The 27,941-nt window shown below is 41.1% G+C and overlaps 1 protein-coding gene across 4 annotated transcripts in view; it reads right to left on the bottom strand.

Moving 5' to 3' along the window:
- TBL1X (transducin beta like 1 X-linked) overlaps positions 1-27,941 on the bottom strand; it is a 200,208-nt gene that overhangs the window by 20,195 nt on the left and 152,072 nt on the right. For all 4 annotated transcript variants that reach the window (XM_075428220.1, XM_075428236.1, XM_075428227.1 and 1 more), the window contains 4 exons: positions 19,203-19,348; positions 16,367-16,616; positions 9,659-9,791; positions 929-1,070 (listed from right to left, as the gene is read on the bottom strand). In XM_075428220.1, coding sequence (XP_075284335.1) covers positions 929-1,070; positions 9,659-9,791; positions 16,367-16,616; positions 19,203-19,348 — 671 coding nt within the window. The remainder of the gene's footprint in view (positions 1-928; positions 1,071-9,658; positions 9,792-16,366; positions 16,617-19,202; positions 19,349-27,941) is intronic.

Raw genomic sequence — 27,941 nt, 5'->3', positions numbered from 1 at the left:
ATATTGCAGTAAAGATTAATCGAACCTTGGTCTCTGGCCAGCAACTGAGACTGTACATAACTGCTGAGAATCCTTTATGGTACTTGATTTTTATTCTGTCTTCCTACGAAAACAAGACTAATGAGATCACTCTGTCTGTAATATTATCAGTGAAACAGACAGAATGCAAGTGACCGCAAAATTAATCACGGTTCCTGCAAGGTCTTGTAAGTTCTTTTTACAATGCTTGGTGGCAGAAAGGAGACACCAAGCAGCCTTAAGGCTGGCCAAAGACACTGCCCAAACACTGGAGATTCTTTACACTACCTGTCCTCTCTGCTCACTTCAGTCTTTTCTGTGCAGGACCATACTGTCTAAGATAGAAAGTTTTGCAGGATGAAAGTAAAAAAGGCATCAGGCAAGACAGTTCTACCCAGAAGGCGAGTAGGTAAAGAAAGAATGACTACATGCACTTCTACCAAGATAAAGACAATAAAGTGAACATCTTCTGCTATGCACAGCATAATTCAAACGAGAGAGGGTTTCAACAGTCCAACCTCAGAAAAAGCTTCGTGGGTGCTTCTATCTCCTTACATGCCAAAATAAAGTAACTATGAGATGCAAATACATTATTAATCAGGCTTCAGCACTACATAGATTGCTTTTTTAATCTTCATTCTTAAAGTTAGCTAAGATTATTTTTAGCCATGCTCCTAAAATAGAGATATAAATACATCATTATTAAGCTTGAAGATGGCAACAGTCCTGGAAAATTACAGCATATAGGGGAAAGTTCAGCATATTACGAGTATTTGAAACAAGAGGTCAGTAGGTTAGGACAGAGCTTCTGGTCACCTCAGATATGAAAGATATGGAGCAGCAGCTGTAATTGCCTCTGAATTAAATTTAGACAGTTAAAAACCATGCACAGTCTTAGAAGTTAGCTTACATTCCAGTCCAATGAAGTCACATCCTTATTGCTGGGGACATCGTGTCCTCCTTCTCTTATGCAGTGCCTCAAAACTAGTTGAGTGGAACCGCTGTTGCTGTTTTCATTGAGATTCCATATTCTGGCTGTTGAGTCTCCAGATCTATAAAAGCAATTGTGCAGAGATGAAAACTTGTCTTGGTGTCGACCCAGGAAACAAAGTAAAAACCTCCATTTCTGTTCTCACTGAGAGAACATCACAGGCTTTGAAAAGTAATTTTTCTTTCCTATTCTGCCCTTCCTGCACTCCCTACACTTCTAAAAAAATGCTAACACATATTTAGATTATTGATACCATCTGAATCCACACCATCACATCATTTGCTTTACTCAGGAAAGTTTTACCTAAAAGACATTTGCTTGCTCTCTACATTTTGCACTTGACAGATGAAGCTGATATAACCATAACTGAGATAGTCTGGGGGAACTCAGCATTGCAACCGTGACGCTGTGGAGATCCCCATCAGGACAGAAACATGCAGGCTGTGCCCACGTGCCTCCCACAGCAAACGTAGGCAGTCCCACCAGCTCCTGACAGCTCGTCGAGTGTCTGGTGCCCCCTGGAGCTGCTGCAGGCTCTGAGCACAGCCCGGCAGGACAGGCAGAACTGCGGAGCATCGCCTTGGCAGCCGCTGCGGGGAAGGGAACCTCCAGCAGCACGACAAAGGTGCTGCGGTGCCAGCTCCCTGGCCTTGCCCGGGCTCCTCTGACAGTTGCTGCGGTAGCAGGAGGTGAGCTCCGGGCTGCCTTCAGTTTGGCAATGGCCCTTCCATAAGGTACTTCTGCTCAGGACAGAGCAGAACACAGCCTCTGACCTAAGTTGTTTGCAGAACAGCCTCTCAGCATTAAATCAAGCCACAGAACCAAAAGATTAGGAAAGCAGACAGGCAATTTAAATTAATTCTTTAAATTGATCTTAATTTCATTTTTTAAATTCGTGTCTACAGGGTCCTTTGCTGTCTGTAGCCTGGCTGCTTAGCCCACGTTGTCTGAAAAAGTGGCAAAATAACTAAACTATTGACATAATAGAGCAAGACAGAGACTACATCATGATTTTAATCTACTTTATAGACCAAGTATTTTCTAGGGAGACATTTTTATTGCAGACTGAAACCCTTGATTTTGTCTAGAAAAAGCTGTGATGAGGAAGTGTTTATCGTAATCTGCTTATAAATAATATATTTATTTTCACTTTGCATACATCTTTCTTCCAATGAAAAATGTCTCTGAGGCCAGAAATCAATTTGCAACAGGGTGAAAGATATTGTGCTTTCTAGTTTACTGGGATTTGTCTCTTACTCCCCCTCCCTCCTTTTTCTCAAACAGTCAATAACAACAACGACCAAAACAATCACAGAACCCTGGATTGCCTGTTTTGTCCAGAGGGTAATTTCATTTACGTGCAGTAAGCAGAATCTCGGAGGAGAAATTTTATTTCCAAGAATTCACACAGTCAAGAAGAAATTTCATTGTTAATATACCTGATGTGTTAGCTTTTCCTTTTTTTTAAATTAATGACTAATACATCCTTTTCTATACACTAACAAAGAGAAAAAAAGTCTTTCTTCAAAGACTAAAAACCTGAGATCCATTTTTGCTTTGGTAAGCCATGTTTTACTGAAAAGGAAATCCATCACAAGAGAATATTAAATTTTCTTCTGGTCTACCGATAAAACATTTTAATTATTTATACTAAAAGTACCAGGCAAATTTTGAACACTTCACACCTCTTTGAGTGTAAATATCAACCAATCAAGTATTGAACCTGATTAATCTTTGTGTGTTATTTTACCAATAATTTAGCCAAATTTTACAGGAACAACAGTTCAACCGTAAAAGCAAAAACGTCTCTGCCTGTACCAGTGGCTCTGAGCTCTGCTGGGTCATGGCATGCCTGGGGAATGTGCCCCCATCTCCTCTGAACCTTTTGTGTCCAGCTGAGATGTGATGGCTGGCTGGCCAGGGCTTTGCTGTCGTACAGCCATTCTTCAATTTTTGCCATAAATGTTTCACTTCAGTGATTAAGAAATAATTCGAATCAGGATAATTTTTTGCCACTATACAGAGCTGTGACTGTAATATAACTCCTTTTTTCTTCAGAGGTCTGGAAAACAGAACAACAATTTTGCGCATGTTGGCTAGAAAATTAACGAAGATAATCATGAGGCTCAGAAGTTAAGGAACATTTTTAGTTGTGGTAATTTACAGTAATCGGAACATCACTCTTTCATAGGCTTGGGTTATTGGTTAACGTGCTAAGTAGGAAATTCCTTCAGTGCTGGCTTCTCTGCTATACAGGACTCTGGGCCAGTCGTGCCCTCATTGTAATAATCCAGTTTGTTATTGGCCCCTGTGAATAAAGTACTCAGCCACGTGGCTATCAAACACAATATCCTATTTGCTAGTCTAAAAGGGTTATGTTTTGTTTTTCAACAGTTTTATTTAGTCAGTTTTCTGGTGATGCTTGGGCAATCTTATTTTCTAGTATTTTAATTTTGTTTTTCCATTTTCTTCTTCCTAAGGCTACACAAGCTATTATGTGTCCCTGCAGAGAAGCTTTATAAGCCTACCAGTGTGTGGCAGGGGTATTTGTGTGTCTTCCCTTTTGTTGCTGAGTTAAAAAAAAAAGAGTATTCTCTGCTCTGGAAAGTATTCTGATTTCTGTTGAATGATTCAGTGAACCCTGCCTTATTACAGGACCATAGTTCAGGCACAATTCAGAAAGATATTTAATCTCCTTAGCCCACAGAAGCATTTCTATCTGCATGATAAAGCAGCTCATTCCGACATGCAAGTCATGAACACTTGAGTAATAGGTATACTGTTCTGCACTATGGTAGAGTACTGCCAAATTTTAGGAAGGCTTATTTCTGACAGAATTTTACTTCATGCTCTCCAGCCCCTGTATAAGCATGAATCAAGCTGGACGAATGTTTGAAGAATCTAATTTGTGACACATAAAATCCCCTTTCCTGTCAGCAGAGAGGTTAACACAGCTGCAGTTGTGTAAAGAAACTTGCAAGATCATTGTTGACCCTTGGTGCTTCTAATCTCCAGCTGCAAGTCTTATAATCACTGGTTTTTTTGATACGCAATATTGCTAATGTGTATTTAACACTGCTGGCTCAAACAGGTTAGACTTTTTATTGTTTTATTTCAAAATAGATTATTAAAAGTAAAAAGGGAAGCAAACTCCTCCTCCTAATTTACACACCTAACTTATCCTTAACACAGCAGGTCTCTTCAAGTAAGCGCTTACGCCTCCCAGGCAGTCAGCAGAGGGAAGTGCCTCGGAGGTATCCAGGGGGAGATGTCTGTCCCACTGGTCCTAGGAGATTGCTACCTGCAACAGGTTATTCAAGTAGAACTCACCAAACAGCTGACTACTTTGCATTAATGGATTTGATGCAATGAGGAAACTGGCCTCAATAAAGTCACCTGCTAATGAGTAAGCACTTACAGTCAGCAGAATTCACACCGGGCACTGGCTAGGGTGTGGTGGTGTGTGAAATCAATGCCCTCAACCTGGCAATTCAAAAGGATTATTAGAAAGCTAATTCATAATGGATTCTGAATGACTGATACGAGGAATACAGTAACCCAAAGCATTACATAAAACCCAGAGATGATCACAGGCGATGGCCTAGAAACATCTTTTCTTGCCTCTGAGAGACACAGCTGTTAACTGAAGGATCTTACCGACAACAGCGTTTATGGCTAATTATTTTCCCAACGATGGAGAGTAAAGGTGCACAGAGCACTCTGCAAGACACAAAGTTTCCCTGTGTGAAAGAGGCTGCTATAGATCAGCAAAGATAAGCAAAGAAACCTACTGCTGGGTTTTGGGAATGAGGCCAGGTCCCTCTGCTTCACGGCTACGAGAACTACTTGCAGGGCATGGCTGGATACAACAGAACAGAGCACGCTCTTGGAAGCGGCAGCTGAACGTGTGGACAGAGCATCCTAAATTCAACCAGCAAAGCTTCTGGAGTTCAAGGCTCTGGAAACCTTGACATTCACAGCCCATCCACTTCCATTCTGGGAAATACAAGCATGTTCAGGAACACTGGGTCATTCCCTGGCCAGACTCTGGCCCATTTTCATTAGCACTCTTGCTCGGGGCCCTGACGTTCTCTCTGGATAACTCCTGGGCATGGCCTGGTGGTTACAACGTCCAGAGACGATTCCCAGTGTGCAGTCTGTTTGGCAGCCAGGACAGTTTGCTAGCACAGACGCCGTCCATCCTGTGCCAGCTGGCCTCAGTGCCTAGGAATATTCCCAGGCATGGTTAGTTTACTAATGTGGACGTAGCTGTAACGAGTTTCTGCACTACCCAGGGAACATAATAATCTGTCACAATTTACATGTGTCATAAAATTAAAACTTCGACATTGAAAGATATCTCGTGGAAGCAATCAGTCTTTGCAGAGGAGGACAACTGGCTTTTAAGAGCAAAATTGGAATTATGGCTGGGAATGGCCCAATTTTGAGATTTAGCCAAGCACCTGCTTTTCTTTTTTTAACCTGTCCAAAACACTATACGCAATTATTTGTTTTGGAATGTTGATTTCCTTCATAAAGGGTAATTAATCCTCTTACATGGCTGTATGTATGCACTTTACTGTACTATTATAATGCTTCTGTTCATAACATCCAAGCATTGTTCTCATAGGCATTTCGTGACGGTCATGGTTTTCATAACCGTTACTGGTATCTCTAGTTTCCTCTGTCCTCCACTTTTAGGGTTATGGGTGTGGTGGAGGAGGACTAGCAGCTGCAGAATATATTTTTTCTGGCTATTTGATCAGAGAAATTCCTGTCTCCAATGTTGTTTTTTTTTTTTTAAATAGCCCTTTGCAAAGTCCAGAGAGCATATATTCCTGTGCCAGCCTTCAAACCCTGAAAAATCATAGCAATTAAGTAGATGGGACATCTAATATCAAAATCCCTTTTATCAGTATACCCACTAAACCTGGAAACCCAATGCTCCAGTTTTGGGTAATTCATTCTACAAGCCAACCCCCTTACACAGCTTGCTTCAGATCAGGCTGTGCACCTGCATTATTCTTTTAGCTTTGAAGATTACATCAGGTTGCTGTGTAAATTGCTGCTAATTGTTACAAGAATTTATTGTTTGTATAACAAGGCTTGAAGAAAATACTTTGCCATGAATTGAGATTCGATTGTGCTAGGCACTCCATAAACAGAACAAACGTGTTATTTCCTTTATTTAATAGTTAGGTTTTTCTATGTATTTTTTAAGAAGACAGCAGATGGGTACAATCAGGCAGATGGGAAACCAGAAGCAAACTACGTACTGGGCAGCACAACATGGCTATTATAGAAACTAACACTTTGGTGCTCACGCACCAGACTAACTGCTGTTTTCTCTTTTGAAGCCTTACTTTGTAAAGGACAAACAGAACTGAAGCATACTGTACATCTTGGGGAATTTCTCCCCCTCGTTTAATTGATGCTGTAGCACCTAGTTTACCTGTAGATGATAGCTTGCACTATTATTATACCAGACATCCCAAATGCTTCTTTCTGCAGTGGCATAATCAGTCACTCGGCTCTCTTCCTTCAGTTTCGTTTTCTTCTGTGAATTCTACGCCATTTTAGCCATGGTAGCTTCATCAGACACACACTGCCTGAAGGCTAACTGCATCACATACTTTGTTTCTTATGAGCAGGCTAAAATCTGATCAAGATGCACATGGATCTGATCTATTTGCATTTCATTGCATTGCCATTATTAGTCTTCATGAGACACAGCACCTGACTGTGCTTTCTAACCAAGCATGTATTTATGTGCTTCCAAAATCTGTAGCAAAGCTTATTAAGAAAGACCTATTACACCGAAGGGTAAAGCCTAATCGAAGGGACAGTGAGAGGGTATTCCTCTATCTTAGACATATGACTAAAGGTTCTGATTATCACCCTCCAGGATTACCTGAAGCTGTGTAAGATATCACTGTCCCAGAGATCCATCTACCAGTGCTTAGCACCCTGCAGCAAAGTCAAACACCCACTGGCTCCTCAGTCACTGCAGTACCTACTCTGGTTTATTAAATGGTCCACCGTTTACACTAGGCAGACTAGGACTGTGAGCCACAGACCCCGGGGAAGCAGTGCAGTACGGCACGCACTGGCAGAGGTGTGGGTCAGCTGCCGGGAAGAAGTTATCAATGCTAAAGCCAACTGATGAGGTCTGAGCACCTATCCTTAGGAGTCTTGACTCCCTGTGTAATGAGTTGAGAGATTGTAGGTACCTGCAGAGGGACAGAGCACTTGAGTAGGTGCCTAATTTCAGCTGTGCAGATATTCTCCAGAATAAAGCGGCATCTTCACTTCACCTCAGGCGCCACCAGGTGTCCCTAAAGAATAATTCTGTATGGCATCCTTTCTCCCCACCGATTCTCCTTCAGATAATCATGTGCGTGTGCTAACTGATCACCTGAAGACTCTTCTCCATACAATTCAAATAAATACCACAATGGATAAGTTTACTATTAAAAAGTATGCTTTTTAGGATGACAGGGCTAAAAGACATCCATTGTCTCAACAAATACAGTCCCTTCATTTGAATGGTCCTAAATAAAGTACTTGTGAGCTGTTGATCTCAAGACAGCGCATGAAATTCTAATTAAGTTTGCCCCCACTATGAGAAAGCTCTTCCAGATTTTATGAGACCTTCTCTAGACTTTCATCTTTAATAAGAAACAACTATGAAAACAATTTAATGAGGCTGACTAAATTCTTAGTTTCTGAGGTTTTCTTCACTGTTAGGTCATGATTTAACATTTATAGATAGTCAAAGCATTTAGGCATCCATGGAAAAGCTAGAGGAGTAGTACAGGAGCCTGTTCGTCAGTATCAACTGATGTTGATTTACAAATTGTTACATAGGCAGTAACATTTTATGAACATCACAGATTCTCTGCCTTCCCTTGAGTCTTTTTTTTTTTTTTTTCCCTTGAAACCATCCTCTTAGATTTGGGCCAGGACAATTAAGGAATATCATATGCTACAGTCCTTCCACATGTGTCAACCCTATTTTTTATTTATTTACAGATTAAACAAATCTATTTTTATGGCTCACTCAACTGTATGCTAGGAAGAAGACAATCTGTGTGAAAGAACCGTTATATGCTTACCTATTTTAACTGGTGACTGACCGTAACGATCAGGACTTCCCTTCGCAATAATAATAACTTGCTAGGGATAAGTAGTACCGCCAAGCAGTACTGCCTGAGACTAGAAAACTGAGTGGGTAGAGGAATATGGTTAGCAGAAAATACAGCAAATGCATGGCATAGGAGCGTGGCTGCCATTACTGCTCTTGTCTATACTCTGGCATAAACCAGAGACCCTATCACAAACCAGAAAACCCACCAAACATATGGAAAAAGGAGCTGAAAACCAAACCTTTTAATCCAAAAACGCTACAGACAGCTTTTGCAAATTCTACTGCTATATCCATTTAAAATGAATAAATGAAGACACCTAGTGCTACAGATGCTAAAAGTGCTACCAGAAACAAAGTATATTCAGAAGGATTCTGTTTTCTAAACGTTTGCTGTCTGAAACTCTTCTTCGGAAACTGCTGTCTTCACTGTCTCAGAGATCTTGCCCTGTTTATCCAACCTGATATTCATTTCTGTTAATGGCTTTTGTTTCTCCTATTTATTCTGTCCTATTTGCACCTTCCTTGTTTTCATTTATTAAGTCAACAAAGATCTCACAAGAAGACTATGCTGATGATCATGCAAGAAGCTGGAAATGAACTAAGAACTTTCCGCTTTCTTGTACTAAATGTGTTGATACTGTCAGGTAACTTTAAGTGATAGACACCCATGTTTCTCCTCTAACTTGTATCAGCTTTCCTCCATGTTTCCATTTAGACTTCTTAAATTTAGTCTTAAGGTTTAACTTTAAGCATGAAGAAACACAGATTCCAACAGTGTCTGTATATAGCTCTTGGGGTGTGTTTACATTAGCATTTTGTTTGGATCAAAAGCGCTTTTTCTCAGTCAGTTTCCGGATTGTCTCACCATGCTTTGGTTGTCATTCCTGAACAGTCTCAGAGAACACAAACTAGACTCCTTTTCAATGACAATAAACCGAAACATGCCCTCCTGATCAGTTCATGGGCCAAAACTAGGTCCAGCCTGAAGCCCCGCCCACTGCCTTCCCCCACAATACAAACAGTGGTGACATAAGGTCCTCACACAATAGTTTTGCTTTATAGACCTACTCCTGTTTGTGCTGCACCACATCATTGCAGACATAGCCAAAGAAAACTCTGTTTTAGAGTCTCTGTACTTTTAAAAAGAAAACTTGGAAGCTAACGACTTTCTGAGATCCCAGCATGAACCATTAACTAAGAGAAGTAGGAGTAGATTACACGAACTTCAAATACTCTTGAGAATTATCCATAGTTATTTTAAAACCTTTAACAAAAATCACGTGTATTTAGGGCCACAGAGTGCACATCTTTAGTGTGCAAATGCTTCATATCCTGCGTCACCTTATAATTACTTAACTCCTACATAGGTACAGTACTGCTGAAAAAAAAATAGTTGCAGGCTAGAAAAACAGTGAAGAGAATAATCTCTAGCAGACACTTGCACGTTCTTGCATCTCTAAATACACTCTAATTGCAGCAGCTGGCTTCAGTCATGGTCTTACCCAGATGCTAGCAGGTCACTGACAGGGTTCCAGGCACAGATGAACACCTCTGATTCATGGCCCCGAAGGACTGTTGCTTTGTTAGGAGGAATTTCAACATCCCCATCAATTTCCATTGGCTTTGAATGATTATCTGTAAGGAGATATATCACAATAAGTAGTTTGCAAGATGCTGTTAGGTCTGCTTTAAAAACAAGCTGGCTACCCATGGCCTAAAGCTTACAGTAATGTATACATTACAAATAATATTCTGTGTTGTGTCACTGACCATATTATTCTATTTTCTTCTCTACGATGATTAAAATTTACGATGTTTCCTCAAAATGTAGATCTTTCCAAATTATTTTGTATAAATGCACATAGCTTTTCTTCAAAAAATAGTTAGCATTTATTTCAGTATAGTTTTTTTGAAGCTAGCTTCATTAAAAATTAATTACAAATTTATGAAAATAGCAGATTGCTGCATTTGAGAAAAGCTTTATGCTATTCTTTTAAAAAAGTAACATAAAGCACACACATTTGCTTACACAGTGCTCTGTAAGCAATACGTGTGCTGCTCACAGACGGAGAATATACCGAGTAAGGCCCTTATTCCCTGAGCACAGCAGGGAAACATTGAGTGATCACCTTCTCAAGGATATCATAATATATGCAAAGGTACCAACTGAGGCATGAATATACTTAACCTGCAAGCGGAAATTCTGAGGTTCTTTAGACTGTAGTCTAAGTAACTTTGTTTTTATAAAGCTCTTTCATTTTCTTAAGGGAAAAAAATGAATTTAAAATGATGAATTTCTCTTAGTGGCAGCAATTCATTCCAATTTGCATCATAAACAATGTTTTCACTCCAGATTTTTGTTCCTTCAGTATAAATCTTCCTCATTCAGCTCAAACTACGCTTCCTGGCAGCAACACAAGATTATCATCCTCTGTGAACAAGACACCAATCAAGGACAGGTAACACACTGAAACAGCAGACAGCAGATGTTACAGACAGAAGTGTGGCCCGTTTCGCAGGAAGCACATCCAAGAGCAGAGAGCTCTTGGGGGCTGGGGGAAAGGCAGCCTCGTGTTGGCTAATCAAGGCCTTGGCAGCTGATCTGCTCTGATTGATCCAAATCCAACTTTCTTTTTCTGGGTTTAATCTTTTAGTTAGTCATTCCTTAATCACGCATGGAGATCCATAGGTTTGCAAGTGGAATAATTATGATGCTTTACTGCCACATGTTTATAGCATTTAAAATCAGCCATCTGTCCTGACTGCCCATCGACTGGCAAAACTAACTATGACGTTGCACAGCTGCCATTGGAAGGAAGATCTCCAGATTTCTGTCCTTACCCAGGCCTTCAAATACCCTGTTTTGCTCTGCTAATTTATGCTGAGTCACACAATTAGCACTTCTTCTTGCATATTTGGTTAGGTACCCTCCTAACTATGTCTGTGCCATATCTACGCCATAAATGGAATGGAATTCACATGCAATTCGATGAGTTGCACAGTGCTGAGTCTCAAAATCAGAAAAAAAATAACAGTAGCTTCACAGCTCACATTTGTAATTCAAAATATCTGTATGTTTAACTACACTTATTACCTATGGACTTGTTGCATAAAACTAAACATATTACAAACGCCTATCTGTAAAATCTACACCTGAGTCCCCATGTTAAGCATTGTCCTTAATTTCTTATATGTATAACTACTAAAATTAATACTGTCAAGATATACTAGTACTTGAGATTTAGCCTGACACTAGCAGCTGGGAACTTTGATATGATATTCTGAGCAATCAGGGCAATGGAGAGCAAAGCACTATTAAAACCCACCAGAAGATACGAGTCCAGGACTTGCAATCCTCTATTTCTCAGCACAGCACTGAATCACCAGGTTTAAAGCGTATTTTCATGAGAAAAACAGCAGCATGGTAATAGCTATGCATTCATCTGTGTCCTGTTCACAGCGTGAGTTGGAAGCTGGGGGGTAAATCAAGAAGATCTTTCAAGTGTTTTAACTTGAAATGTTTAAATGACACGCTACTCTCATCACATACGATACTACTGTTACCTGCCTGGCTCTAAAGGCAGAGCTGCTTTTCACTATCGAATAAAACCAGATGACAGCCTGGAAGCACCATTACTCCAAGGTCCCAGAGTCATGAGGTGCTATCAGAGCAAGGCCATCTGATACCTGGAAATATTTTTCATTTGTACATGGCCAGACGGAGGAACCTAGATACACACTTTGAATGTTATTAACTGCTGTGAAAAAACCCACAAACAGTCATGCTGAGAAAAAGACACCTTGATCGGCTGATGCCTGCATAAGTACATGCAAGACGGACTGGGTTCTGGCAGCACTGAAATACCTGCAGGATTATTTTCTATTGTCTTCCAGTAATGATTCTGACATTACAGCTTTGGTGGTTCAGGAGAAAAGGGAGGGAAAGATGCGGTGTCTTCCCAAAATTGTTCGCAAATGCATGTGTTTTCTTCCTGTTTTCATCAGTAGTCAGGAACATCCGTATTTAGAGTATTACTGTTAAGCACAAAACTTAAAATGCCCCACTGAACAAACAGGACAGTTCATGCTTCTGCGATACCGCTCCAACATACAACAGATAAGATTACGGTAACAACAAACAGCTGCAGAAACCCCTGAGCACAAGACAGCATCCTTGTAAGAGTGCTGAGTTCCTTACACAGCACGAGCTCTTGTAAGCCCTGACCTCATTTGAAAATTTGGCTTTCCTATGGATGCAGCTACAATGTGTGCATAGGGAATGAGGATAAGTAGAGAAGAAAGATGCAGCAACCATCAAGAACAGGCTTCTTTCTTTTAAAAGCATCTTCAGAGCAGAAAGCTCTTGGTTAAGACCTCATTTACACAAAGAACGCCTCTGAGGCGGTCTCTGAAAGAGAGGGCAGTTCTACCAAGTGCAACAGACCCTTCTAGGTGAAAAACTTACGTCTGCAGGTCACATAGTGGAGGACTCTGCTCAGATGTTAACACAAACCATTTTCTAAAGGCCAGAGGATCTCTGGTTAAGTTTACGCTATATTCTTCTAATGTTTTTTCCTACATCTATTAAAGATACCAAATAACTGGAAACTAGAAGTCATATTCCCCCAACTATTATGACTAAGTTTTTTTTAAAAAAAGTAATTCAGACGTACCAGTGAGTAACATTAAACTTCTCTCTATTTCCTCCAAATTAAAAAAGATACATTTTCGAGATCTTACCAGGGCTAACCCCATCTTTTCTCAGGAAATGTGTTTTTTTATCTTTGACAAGCCTTTCACTGAAGTTGTTCTTTACAGCTGTAGTTATAATAAAGGAACTGGGCTAAGCCTTTTTTCCAGAGCTTTATTTTTCTTAAACCAAAGCCAATCCTTGCAAATATAATGAAACAAATGACACTAAAAATATTTGAGTTGGAAAACAATCCAAAGTTTGGCTCCATTTCGACACGCCAATTTTATTTTTTTTTACTAATTTTTACAGTGACTCAAAGCTGAAAACATTACTCAGGAAGCAGCAATAGAAGGCAGCAATTCTATTTATTTAGTATCTGAATCTGCCCTCCAATGGTTGTTATTAGGTTTTTTCCCTGTCTCTCCCTTTCTTAAATCAAATCACCCTACCATATTATATTAGTTATAACACGTACAAAAATATATCGTATTATATTAAATATATTTGTATTTTGGAAGACTTCTAGTGTCATGGAGAACTCCATGTCAGAATAAATGCAAACTAGGTTACATCCCAAAGACATCTTTTCACCCGCTACCCCATCCTGCCTTTTTATGACACGCTAATATACGAGTGACTTCTGGGTTATGACTAAGAACTACCACACTACTCAAAACCATCCCTATATATGCCAGTACTGTGGAATCCAACAACAGTGAAAATACAGGTTTGGGAAATTTCTCACACTTTTCATATTAGCAGTCTTTTCTACCCAGAAGGTCTGACAGTTTTCGTCCTACCCATCCTACATCCCATCCTAAAATTTTGTCCTATCTAACCTAAACCTTTTGTCCTTATTTAAGCCATTTTATGTCCTGTCCTAAACTTTTGTCCGATCCTATCCTAAACCTTTAGTCCTAATCTAAGCTCTTGCCAGATCTTTCGTCTTAAGTCTACCCTGGACTAAACAGACTCTCTGAACACAGTGACAAGGGAAAAGGGAAGGCTGGACATAGAGTTTGCCCTGCATAAGCAATGAAAGGAAAGGGCATGACCCTTTTGTTATTTTGTTAACGTAATTCTACTTTTCTGACTTTACCACCAGAGAGGGAAATACATTTGTAAGAGTGTTTATCAGACTCGTGCACTAAATTGGCAGCTAGATCTATTAGTCTTTATTTCTAGTGGTTTCTGATAATAACTGAGGCAGATCTCTTAAAGTTTATTTAAACAGGTCTGTTCAAGGGTGAGAATGCCTGTTTTGCAGTTCACTCTGCATGTCCCACTTGTAATCCTCATCTGCAGTTGTGCTACACCACCTTGCTGGTACCCTCCGACTGCCTCAGACAGACAGGTCATAGTCCTCCCAAGGTGAGCGAGTCACATAGATCAGAGAGTTTGCTGTCCCCGATTTCTCAGCAGCTTCTCTCCAAAGCCTCTTTCTCCTTAAACTGCAGACCTCCCCTCTTCACCCACGATGACCAACTGGCACAACAGCGGCTGCCAACAACACATGTCAGCTGCCCAGCTACTCCTCAAGGACTTCTGTCTTCCCTTTGTCACTGCTCAGTTAACTGCTTAGCCACAGTAATGCTTTGAAATTTGCTGTCTGTTGGAGTATCTCACTGGCTGGCACGCATCCCACCTCTGTGAAACTGTACTGGACAACACAGTGTCATGTTCTTGTATCCTGCTCCAGACAGAGCTATTGGATGATATTAAGTCACACAGGACTTCTCCTCCTCAACACTCCAAGAAAGGTCTGCAACTGTTCATGAAAATCCTGCTATTAAAAATCACCGTGAGAATTTCTATTTTTTGATAATAAAATGGCAGATCCAAGAAATCAAGGCTTAGAGTGTGGTCATACATCTGAACTGATCTGCAAGGCTTTCCTTTTATTAATACAATAGTATGTGTGCTTCTTCAGATCAGAAGGAAGTAAATCTGAGCAGTTCTGTATTAGCGATGAACCAATAATCAGTTTTCTACTGTAAAAAATTGGGTTTTTTGGTCCTGAGGCAGGAAGACATTCCCCAAAATGTTCACAAATCTTCTGAAGGAAAGTGTCAGCAAACAAAATGCCAGCATTTGATACACTTAAAAGTGCTTTCAGTTCTGTTTGCACCCCTTCATACATGAAATAAGTTCCATTTCAAAACAAAGGGTCAGTTGGAAGTAAAACATAAGCAATCTATAGTCTAAAAACAGATTAATATTTTAAAATTTCTCAAAACTTTTAAGAAATTCCTTTCTCAAATGCAAAATGCAATTTAAATCATTGCAATTTTACTGGGGGAAACGATCTCATCTAACTGGAATTCTCTAAAGAAAAACTTGGCTTGAAAGCATTTTTCTCACTGACTTACAGAGGTATCTATTCAGATCAAAGAGAACATGAAGACTGATAAAGGTATTTACACTGTGGAACAAATAAAATCTTGTTACATGACTACAGTCATGACCTGTTACTTGTCTAAGCCAAAGAGCTATTGGAGCTTCCTACACAACCGGCCATGCACGTTCCTCTAGAACTTCCTCGGAAGGTCTCATTTCAGAGGTTAGCCAGTGCCCTAATATGACTTGCACACAGAAACCAGAACCATTAATCATATCTGTCCCACAGTGTTAGCACAGTCGTCAAGATCTAGTTACACAAGTAGGCATGTCCACTCCTTGTTTTATATGTCTCACTTTAGATGCCTAAGATATGAGTAAAGTCTCCCACCGTCACCAATAAACAAAGGTGAATCCAGAGCTCTTGAGAACGACTGTTCCAACAGACTGAGGAACTCTTAGGAAGGTAGGACCTTCACTTACGCTATCTGCAGTGGTCTGTATGAATACGCATGTGCTATTAAATAAAAGGGTGAGGAACTCTTTCCTTTGTGCCTTCAAGACAAGTTGGCTGCATCCAAGCTGTCTGCTGGGAATGGTCCTCAGCACATGTGACCCTCTACCCTGTGCTTGGCAATGCTGTTCAGGAATGGATAACTGGTATAGTCCAAACCGTGCCAAGGGCCATGCTGATAAGGCTACGGATGATCACAGGACAGTTAGTACTCAGGGGTATGCTCTGGCCATGCTTCATTTACACAGACATGGCTTGCAGGTCCCAGACTCTCAGCCCATCTCCCTCCTAGCCTGGCCAAAATGACCAACTGTGGCTACAGTTTGTCCCAACTTTTATCAAATATCTAGAAGCACCTATAAAGCTGGTGATGTTTATGAAGTCTGGGTAGCCCTGCTCCAAGGAGAGAGCATACAGCTCCACTCCTGATATTGTCTTCCACTTGCAATTCTGAAAATATCGGAAGTTTCTGGATTCTGAGAGGACACCAGTAAAACACAGCACTGTGACATGAAACGTGATTGTTACTCAGCAGCCTTTCTAAAAATACCTCGCCCTCCTGAAGTGATTCCCCTGAGTTCTACCACCTTGCAGACACTAAGTACAAGAATATTACTGAAACTCAAATTGCCCAGTGGCGGCAAGCAGCTGCAAGGGCTGACTTACTTATTGCATGTGCCCCATTCTCCTCTCCATTCACAGTGGCTTCTCCGTTCTTTGGTGTGTTCTGCTGGGAAACAGCAGTCGTCGTTGCTCCCGCTGTTGCTGCCGTTGCTGCCGCTGCTGCTGCGGCACTGGCTTGTTGCTGAGCTAGTTTCTCTCTGAATGCTTGCTGCCGGGTCTGTACAACATCAGGCATCACCGCGTCTATCAGAGACAGTGACTCTATTGGCCTGCCGTCAAATACTGTGCCATCCTGCAGGGAAAACGAGCACAAGTGAAATTGCGAGGTTAGGATCTTCACCATTGAGGCTGGCAAAGAGGTAATGATATAAATAAACAAAACTAGGTTGTGTGAAGACACTGCACTTTGACTTCATCAACAGTGTCACATTCCTATGGACCATCACTCTCTCTCAGACCCATGATGGTGGTACTCATGTTCCACCTAGAAAGATGTTCGGTAAGTCATTTACTGTAATTTTATAAAAAATTCAGGCATATAAACTCTTCACATGTGCAAAAATATTATGCTGTGGAAAAAGAATAGTCTGACCGATGACAGAAAGTTTCTCTTTGTTTTGTATTTGGAAAAACAGAGTCATGGCTAAAGCCATGACAAAGGCAAATAGACTTTGGTTGAATTGTTTGCCTTCCTGTGCTTGCAGAGGCACAGGAATGTAAGCAGCAGACCAATAATGAACCTCAGCCAAAACAAGATGTATGCACAACTTCAGTGATTTCTTACACGGCGTTGATCAGCCCAGCACCACCAGTTGGGGCTGATTGTACAGGACTGCTTTACCATTATTTTTCCTTTATTCTGCTAGTTTATTCATGATAGTTACGGCTTTCATTTTTATTTCTGCAAATTAGGCTTCAGGTTTAACAACCAATTGAGTTAACCTTTAAGGGCTGTTTTTCTAGACTTAATACAGACTCAGGCCAACAACTGCTATATCTAATTAGCTTTCATTCACTTTCACTTTCCTATTATCTTAAATATAGGAAAAAGGTTTTAGTAGCTTCCATAAGCTGCCATAAAGTGCAATTTTACTGATCTTCTGCAAACTCCTCTTAATTATTTGAAACAATCAAGACTCATCAGTGAAAGATTTGTGTTTGAGGAATAGCAGATAAGATTAGGATATGGAAAGATGAAGTAGCTGGGAAACAATATAATTTTCAACAGATAACAATAACTAATAAAGAAAAGCAGCCGTTTGGCTGACTAGTACGCTTCTGTTGGACTATTAATTAAATTACTCCTTACAATATTAAGATAATACATATTTGTTTCCTCATGGGGAAGAAAAAGGAGGAAAGAGTGATTAGAGAAGAAAAATGTAAATTCTCTTTCCCCTCACCATTTTTTATGTAAATGTCTCTAACGACATTCATTTGAATCCTGGCTCAAGTCCTTGCTACACAATGAAAGAAATGTTTGCCAATGGATTTTGGCATCTTACATTTTTAACTTTAAAACTGCTCACTGGACTATTTCCATGACTGCCCTTTCACAGATCACAAACAATACTTCAATTTTATACACATATAGTTTACAGACTCACCGATTACTCGCCGCTCTCAAGTAATACGCATACATAGAGAAGCATATATGTAGCCATTACTGGGGTTCAGATGTCAGAAAGAATGGCCTTTGCTTTGCTGTAATGTATTTATAAGTATATATTTGAAGAGAATCAAACCAGGATGAGAGCAACATAAATCTTAACGATGACAACACGCACATTTTTGGACTATTCTCTCAACTGAGGCCAGTTCTGAAGCTGGATGCTGAGGAGCAGACCCCTACAGCTGTCACATGACCTGAACCAATAGGTGCTGTTCGTGGCTGAAAGCTTCTAACTGTGTAGATCCAATTTCAGGCACAGGGCAAAATGTTAAGTAGCAGCAAATTGGTACAGATTCCTAACACTGGTTTGCTATTTCAACTGCATCAAAGCGCAGCTTGGCATGAATGTCAAATGTCATTGCCCCAATTAAAAAACAACACATATACAAGTCTTAAACACAGTACTGCATCATAAAAACACAGCCACACAGAATGTTATTGATAAAAACTAATGAGTTTCCAAACTACACATTGCAAACAACACAATCTATTCTGTATTTCATATTCCTTTGTTCTCACCCATGCTGTACACATGCTACATTCAGCTATAGAGAAAAAAGCAATAGCTTTTTATGCATTAGTATTTACTACAGATCTCTTGTGAATTATGAATATCTATGGTAAATATTATGTAATGCAGTACTTGCTTATCTGTCATGCTTCACTCCCTCTTGAAGCATCATGCCTGTAAGGCTGGCAGGGCAAAAATGCTGGCTCTTCCCACAGCCCTCTTTGTTCCCCCTGGCAGTTCAAGGAGAACAGAGCCACTTTTGTGGCTGCTCATACAATCCCCACAGACAACCAGTGCCCCAGCCAGGGTCGGAATTTACACACAACCATCTCCCCATGTACATGAGAGAACGATGCCTGGTTTTACACGATCTGAGCCGAAGCCACTGCAATCAGAGAGCACCTCTCCAGTGACCTCTGTGGGTTTTTCATCAGGCTTCTCATGGCTTGCAAGCAGCGCTGCCTGCTAGCAGGTGTCGGGGAGTGAAGTTTTAACCTACACTGCAGCCTGAAAAGGCAAGGCTGCAAACACAGACGCGCTTCCTCCTTTGCTGCGAGAACCCGCGCACCCCGCATTTGCTGGCTGGGGAGGTGGAAACACCGTAAAACCCACTTCGGCAGCGCAAAGCCGGCCTCGTCGCCGCAGCGAAGAGCTCTCGGCGGGGGGGTGGTGGGGGTGGTGGTGGTGTCACTTACTTCGTTGATGCTGATCTCGGCCTCCACATACTGGAGCCCCTTCTGGAGGATGGAGATGAGCGCGGCAGGTGGCACCAGCGTTCCGTTGATGTTGGACTGGCTGATGTGGCTCTCGATACCGAAGGTGAAGGCCGAGTGGGAGAAACCTGGGAGCAGGAAAAGGAAGCCATGACATGGAATCTAAATGTGCCGGTCAGACGCACCTTCACTTCACCGCCTAGGAATAATTCCGCCCCGAGAGCTGGGAGATGGTGCCACGCACGCAGGAGGATGCGGGCTGGCCAGCTGGGACTGGGGAGGACAACCAGAACCACCCTGAGCACCACAAACACCCCTCACCCTGCACCCACAGCGGAGGCCGTAGGGAAACGGCAGTGCGCGCAGAGAAAAACAACCAGAGAACTGCGCTAACTGGAAACAAACACATAAAAAAAACGAATCGCCACAAGGGCGCCCCAAACCTTCATTTCCCTTGCTGCACTTAGTGTGGGTATTTTCTGAAGATAAATGCTTAAATCCCTATCAGTGCGCAAGCTGTATAAAATCGAGGCACAGACGCAGCTGACACAGGGGAGCCGTCCCCTTACACCAGTGAGGAGATTTCAAATCCTCTGCTCATTTATTGCTCAGTGCAATAAGACATGCAGAACATTGCCATTAGAACATGAAAAAACAGAAAGGCCGCTCCCGTAAACCTATTTTCTGAACGTGAACAGTAATAGCAAAAGTAATTAATAAAAAAAAAGTAATTAATTAATCAGGATGTGACAAACAGCAGACAACAAGCCAGTGTGGTGACCCATTCTTTCACCAGAAGCCTTTCTCTTCCCTGTTCCATGTTTGTAAATCCCTAGAAACAAGGATTAATGCAAGTGATGGGACTGAAAATTAGAGAATTTTGCTGGACACATTTTAAAGGAAGAGCTGTGCCTTAAACGCTGGCTGAAGCTGCTGAAAACTGTTGCTGGGTCCGGAGGCAAGCGGCGCAGAGCGACTGTACGCAGGGGCAGAAGCGGGAGGGGGAAGGGGGAATAGGATGTAGATGTAACCGTAGGAACCCATTTATCACCACATTGTCTCCAGAGCATTAATCTAACATTAAAAGCCTTGGGGAAACCACCCGTGCACGGTCTCAAACAGGAAGAGCCCTCACAGCCTTCACCGACTAGACAAGAAAGATGAAAAAAAAAAAAAAAAAAAAAGAAAAAAGAAAAAGAAAGCAGCTCTCAAATGAAAATACTTCCGTTAAATATAGCTGTGCCTCTTCCCCTCGTCAACAGCAGTTTCATTTATAGTTTTGTCCGTTAAGGGATTTCCCCCATATCACTGCAATGTCCAATTGTGTGTGGGCTGGAGGATGGGATTCTGGGCTCGCGCCACAGCAATGCTTTCTCTCTCTCACTCAAATTGTTTTCAAGATCCTTTTTGCAGCTAGCTCAATTATGATAGTAGATAGACAGCAAAAACAAGCTGAGAAGCAGAATGCCTCCCACATCTGAAACCAATGTATGTATTTCTCTGTGATTCTCTCCCCCTACATGTTTAATTTTGCCACTGTTTTTCTCCTCTTCCTGGTAGCAGCCTCCATCCTCTCCTTTTCCAACTCTAACTTCCCTTCGTGGCACTCCCCCAGTTTTTGAAGATGCTTTGGATACCCTGTAGGAAGTAGCAGGTCCACGTATGAGCAGAATTAGTAGGATTATAACGCACAAAAATCAAGCACAAGAAAAAACACCTGAAAAACTGGAGTATCATGTATCTAATCGCTGGTCCAGTTCTTACCCTGTGTTGCTCTTTATGTCCTGGTCTAGATTATGAGCTGCTGCAGCCTTCTGCTGCATCCAAAACAGACTCTAAGATCTGCAGGGCAGTATTTTGCTCTTCTTATTAGTTTTGCAGGACACCTAAGCACATTACTGGGCACCACAATGAGGAAGAAATCAAGCACTGAGTGTACACAGCCTGTGTCTGAGAGATCTTGGGCTCAATCACTGAACACTGAAATCTCTATGTATATAGCAATACATGGCATGCAACTAACCAGAACTCGAGAATCAGATCCCACTTAATTTATATCTGTATGTATTTAAGTTAATCAACAAGGACAATAACAATATCTTCTTGAAAGGGAATGGACTTTAAAATGCATGATGGATAAAACAGCAAATCTACTTAAGAATGGAGAAGAATGAGATAATTAATTTGTTGTCCAGAAGCACTGAAGTTGACTGCTAAAAAAGCCAGCAGCTAGTTTGTGAGTTGGCAGCTCAGAAAACTGTAACATGGTCTCTGATTCCATCAGAAGATGGATGATATACAAATGGCAACCAATAAACATCGATGGAAAATGTAAAAAAACCCAGAAAATTATTACTGTGGATGTACAGAAGGCTCAATTTTAACTACAACTTCGTACCTCTCATTATTGCAATTGGTATCTTGCAGACTTCTTAGTTGGCTGCTGGCACATTTCAAGCCCCATCTCTGCCAGCAAACAGATGACAGTGGCACACAGCTAACCTCTTTGTCCAGTACTGAGCTGCCACATCCCCAAAGAGCAACACATCTCACCTGGCTGCACATGACAGAAGGAACTTCTCAGCACAAAACCCAATTGTCTTATTGCAATGAATCATATTATTTTACTGTTTCTCTCGATGCTAAGAAACTATTACCAAAGCACCTGCTAGGTGAGGAAACACAAAACTCCTGGCTACACTGTCACAGAAGAGCAATCCTGTTCACACATCTCCAGCAGTTGTTACAAACTTCCCTAAAATCTTATCTGATAAGATTCAAATCCTGAAAATCAACAGAGCAAAACTGCTTAAGTGGGTGCTGCTGGACCTTGTGTTCTTCACCCCTCTTGGAAAACGCCTCCCATACAACTGTAACTAAAAGCAAGGCAAACACAACAGAAACAAGCCAGCCAGCCTGTTGATGGACAGCTGATTACCTCCCGATTTCTTGTACTACCGTAGCACTTCTGCAAGGCTCATGTGAAAGCAGATTGGTTTCAGAAGTAACACCTACAGTTAACAAAATCCTCAATGAAGCTGTACCCACGTCAGGTTTCTGATAACGCTGAAGAATCACTTGAGCTTTGCTTTTATAGTTACCGTATGTCATCAGTTCTCTTTGGGGCTCTGTCCGTGAGTACACCGAATTATACAGCAGTCCTGCAGCACTGCAGTTCAGCCTTACAAAAAGGTGATTTCTATCAAACAAAGGCAAGCTTTTTTCTAAATGTTAGCTTGTGTTACAAATGCTAAACTTGTCCCTCCTTCTGAGTTCATGAAACCACACTGGGGAATGCGAAGCCAAGACACCAGCACCCCCCGCCTCCTCCAGTGACTCTGCGCAGGCTGTCGAGGCAGTTGGGGAGCGAAGGCAGAGACAGAAGGTGCTCTGCAAGGGGGATCTGAAGTAAGGACGCGGTTGGGATGACATGAAATTACAATAGACCCAAACTCAAAATGCTGTAGTAGCAGTGAAATGAATGGAAGTTGCAAATCTGTATACATTATTTCTCATAAATTCTGTCATTTTGCTGACTGTAATAATCAGTCTACAAAACAATAATTGCTATTCAAATAGCACCAATAAATGAAATCTTAATGTAGCAAATCCTTCAAGGACACACGCAATAAGACCATGAGCTTTTAAGGTTAAAGACATGAATACAAAGGGCAGAAGGGGAGAGAGCGTGGCCACACTCTGAACCGGTTCTGTACCAGTGAACCAGACAGTCACTTGCACCGTGACGTGACCAGTGCCCTAACAGGCACCTTTTGGCAGACTTGAGAGAACAGCTTCCAGGTTTTTTCTAGCTCAGAAAAGACTGGGAAATGTAAGCCATCAAACTATGTACAATCAGTAAATACATTATCGTACATGAAAAAAAATAATATCCAAATGACCAGTGCCAGAACTTGGTACGATCACCTTAAAGAGAGGTGACCTATCACTTGTGGAATAGTTGGTCTTCAAAGATTTTATAGAGCACAGAAGCATAAAGGATACAATAAATACAGAAAAAGTTACTTAAATTGCCACCCGTTCCCGAACCCCAAAAATTGTTCTGCATATGTTTTTGATTTGAAACCTGAGTGAAATTCCTCATAGAGAGATTCCCGTACCTTTTTGTACTGACAGTGATAACAGGTCCTGGTTCTGTGCTGTATCTTTTCCCATACCGAGGTGACTGTATATACTCTCTGTGGTACATACACAGCCATTTGGGAATTCTTGCCCTAGGCAGTGCCAAAAAATGCATATGTAGGGCTGTGTTTTGCAAAATTTTACTGATAGATTTTGCTGTAACTGCAAAAAATGGAGATCACCGAGATTTTTTTCCCTTGGCTGCTCCTTTTTCAGTTAAAAATGGCCTCCCCTTAAAACAAGACTTGTCATCAATCATAATATGAATAGGTTTTATTTAATGAACATAATGCTGCTCTTTGTACACTCGTTTGATCTGCAGGCTATGTAATTTTGTTTGCAGCATGCCTGGCTCACAGCAGAAATGCCTGTCAAATGCAGGCATAGGAAAGGGCACCGGGCAGCCACGCAGCCCGGGCAATGCCTTGTCTTCTCCAGAGATGTGTCCCACCTCTTCTGGGAGAAAGGATTCTTCCTTTTAGGCACAGAACTGGGGTGTTGTCGAGTCCTCCCCGTGCTAGCTCATCTGGCAATCACGGATCCAGCTATAAGTGCTCCTTTCTTTGTCCCATCCCTTCAGCACCGCAAAAAGCAGTCTTGTTTCAATGGCAGTCTTAAATTGTAACAGCTACAGCACCTACTGCTGCGTTTGTGCAAGTGAGGGGAAGGACAAAAGGGGTCTGTGGAGGCAACGACTTCTGAAGTGCTTCAGTCTTCGCTGGTGACTGAGGAGCTACCTCGAGGGTGCCCTGATCAGCAACAGAGGGAATCTACTGAACGCTGCGCAAGTTTTCTGTTTGTGAACTAACTGGACTTAGTTTCCTTGGGTAAATTTGACTAGTATACTGCTCAAATAGTTTTTTAAAAACCAGATGTCTAAGTTATTTGCAAATTAATCATTTCATTATTCATACTATGTAATTCTTCACTAAAACCTTTGTTACTGTAGAATGAAATGCAGAATAAAGCATTCTGAACATCAAATTGCCTTTCACACACATCTCGGGCATCTTCATGACGAACAGCCTCTATCCCAACACTGAGCACAAGGAACAACCCATTCCTACAAATCTTTGTGTAACTAATACCCTCTATCCTAGCAAATAGCAAGATTTCTTATGGAGTTCTGTGTCATTTCGTTTAATAAATTTTCCTATTTCTTTCACTCAAGCAGTCCAGATTGAGGTTTTCAAATCCACAGATCTTAGATTCAGTTTCTGGAATCACTAAAATAGTGCTGTTATTACCTCAACAGAAAGGGGGGGGGGAGGAGCCATAAACTACCTGACGACCCCTTGTTTTTCTATAATAATTTAACCATCTCCAGGTGGAAATAATCACCACTTATTTTGTTGATTTCTCTGACATTGTGTTGTTTTTCTTTTTGGAAATTCCCAATGCTAGCTCTTCCAATCCTCATCTCTGAAGTAACACACTGTTCTCTTCAAAAGTGTTTGGCAGGTAGAGGGTACAAAAATGAGCAAGGTTGTACAAATCATTAAAGCTTCTGGCTCAGCAGAATCAACCTGCAATGGCTATAATGGGATCCACTGGCAATCACGAGTTTTCTGGCTGCTCGAGTGCTTGTTTTCTTAAGGTCGTATTGTACCTGGCATTACTGCTGAGACTTCGACCGATGCAAAATTTGTGCAAGGATGGAAAGCATGTAAGAGCTGATTACAGCTGTACAGGCTGCAGGGAAAAAAGATGCTTGTGAGGGGATAAAGGAAAGTCATCTTTATGACCATAAATGGGTATATGGGCAAAAATCCTGGGAGATTTAGACACATCAAGTAGAAACATTCCACAGCGTAATGAGTCAAAAGAAAATCACATGCAGGAGGGAAAGACGTCCCCACACAATCCCATTGGCTGTTTTACCATGTTCCCAAACCCAAGTAACTCCAAGGCTGCCCGCAGAGCTGCCTGTCAAAGAAACCAGATGCATCCAGTGGAAAAACATCTTCCCAAATTTGATGTCTGGGTCTTGGGAGTGCCGTCTAAGCAGGAAGGCAAGAAGGGAAGAGGGTGGAATGTGGTGATCTGAAATAAATTAGAGCCCCACCACTGCAGTTTAGAGAAATTCCACTAAAGAACAGTGAAATAGGACCATTAACAAAGCAATTTCCTCCAAATACTGATGATGTACAAACAGCACAGTTAGCAGTATGTTAAGACTTTTGTAGGTCCAGATTTATCAGCGTACAGAAGCAAGGGACACATAGCACTAAGGGCATATTTAAATGCAATTTCTGGCTGCAAAACCAGAAGCAAAAAGTTTAACTTTCTTAATCCTGAGCCTAACACACGCTAATCTAGTTTCTGAGGTAAATAATACAATTTCTTGCCCATTGCCCAGGAGAACACAATGATGTTCTTCACTGTACTTGACTGCAGCTGCCATTTTAGAGTCCAGTAAATCCCCTTCCATATGATGCACTCAGTGAGAACTGAGAATGTAACATGGATCTCTACCCTTGCTTCTCCTTAGATTTCTGTCTAAATCTAATTATGTATCCATAAAAATATGGTCATAAAACCCCAGTGTACATATGCAGAGGCTTCACAAAAAGGACACCAGTTTCTCCGAAATACATTCAGTTGCAGTTAATAAGTGTCTGGTGCCTCAAGTCACCAGTAAGATTCTACAAACAGTTAAAAAAACAGGTGGGCAAAAATCCTACACCACATCTTGTTTATTATTCACAGCAGACTGAGATTCTTCTCCTAGCTGAGCTTTTTCTTTCTCGATAATACATCCTAGAGTGCCTCTCTGGTTTTGGCAGTGTCTGCTTATTTTTGAAGACTTACCTTCGCAATTACATAAAGGGCTTAACAAGGACACACATTAGCAATTTAAAACAGAGAACTGCAGCTGAAATGTATTTTTAGAAAAATCAGCTGAACAATAGGGCTTGTACATTTGTTTCAAGATTAGGATTGCTGAACGATTAAAATTATTTCCAGAACCCTGGGAAATGTGTGCTGTATTACAAGCTCTTTCACAGTCCCGGGAAATATAAAAAAAGGATCCGGAGCTGTAGCTTGTGTCAGTTGCCAAAATTATAGTGTGCCTGGTTACCCGAAGTTTTGTAGAAGTGATTATTCACTAATATTAAACGTTACACCCTTTTTTCTTGGATATCTGACCTGTTCACCTTCTGCCAAGAATTCAGATTAAATGTCTGCTACCCAGAATTATTTTATTACTTGCCAAAGAATGTTTTTGGCCTTTTTTTTTTCTTTTTCATGCAAGAAAATGTGTTGGAAAAGATTAATATAACTTGGAAATGATCATTTGATGAACAGTACTTGGCACTCACTGCTTAAGCCTTACTGAGGGCTGCAAATTAACAAAAAGAGAAATACGATACAGACAGAAAACAGGACACGAGCAATGGAAAGAGGAACTTAAAAAAAATCTTTTGAAAACAAGGTCACTCACTTTGTGTAAATCAGATTGACAATTGTGAATAAAAGTCAACACAGGTCGAGCACTTAAATTCAATTATGGGCAAAGTTTGAAATAACTTACAAAGGAAACGGCAAGGAAAAAAAAAAAAATCTTTTCCTTCTAAATAAATGAGATGCTATTATGTTTTAGCCCTGTCCATGCAACCAAACACCCAAAGAGTCATGCACCGTTTTAAGGATCACATCTATAGAAGAGACTTTCAGAGTCACACACACTTCACAATTTATTTCCATAAGCTATCCTCCTCTATCAGTTCTAACATACACCTGTAAGTGGTGGCAAATACAACACCACAGCTGACACTCAGTGGGCATTCAGGAACTTCAATACCAGGATGGTTTCTGGTGATGGTGACTACAGACGAAGTCCTAATATAGCTATGCTGGTTACAAAATCACAGCATCACAGAACAGTAGGGGTTGGAAGGGACCTCTGTGGGTCATCTAGTCCAACCCTCCTGCCGAAGCAGGGTCACCTACAGCAGGCTGCACAGGACCTTGTCCAGGCGGGGCTTGAATATCTCCAGAGAAGGAGACTCCACAACCTCCCTGGGCAGCCTGTTCCAGTGCTCCGTCACCCTCACAGTAAAGAAGTTCTTCCTCATGTTCAGACGCATTTATGCAAGCGTTAAAAAACACGAAGTGATCGGAACCAAAATCTGTGCTATGGAACAAATGTGCAAAGGTGTAGTTGTTTACATTTGTGTAGTTTAAAAATCACCATGTTCGCTCAGCACCTGAGATCCAACACTCTACGGCAACTTTCAAGTCAAAGAAAAATTATAATAGCCAAGTTTAGAAAACTGTGAAGAGACCTAGAAGGAAATAACAAGTAAGCAGGGTTTTGCAAATGGCAAAAGAACAAGATACTTCGTGTATTTTTTTTCCTTCACAGGAGCTTACAAAATACTGCACCAGGTATTCCTTTTCTTACGTGGTATTTATATTGCTGTTGTTACAGAACAGAAGTAAAAGACACAGAGAAAGAAGTTTTCAGACTCTTGAACTTGTGTTCTTGAACTGCATGACAAGACATCTGAAACTATCGTTTATATGTATGTATATAAAGTAGGTATCTGGTCACAAAACTCTAAGTCTGTGCAT

The sequence above is a fragment of the Opisthocomus hoazin genome, chromosome 1, assembly GCF_030867145.1.
Source record: "Opisthocomus hoazin isolate bOpiHoa1 chromosome 1, bOpiHoa1.hap1, whole genome shotgun sequence".
In the NCBI taxonomy this organism is placed as follows: domain Eukaryota; kingdom Metazoa; phylum Chordata; class Aves; order Opisthocomiformes; family Opisthocomidae; genus Opisthocomus; species Opisthocomus hoazin.
The sequence above is the reverse complement of the archived record's forward strand: the minus strand, read 5'-3'. Positions and strand labels throughout refer to the sequence as shown.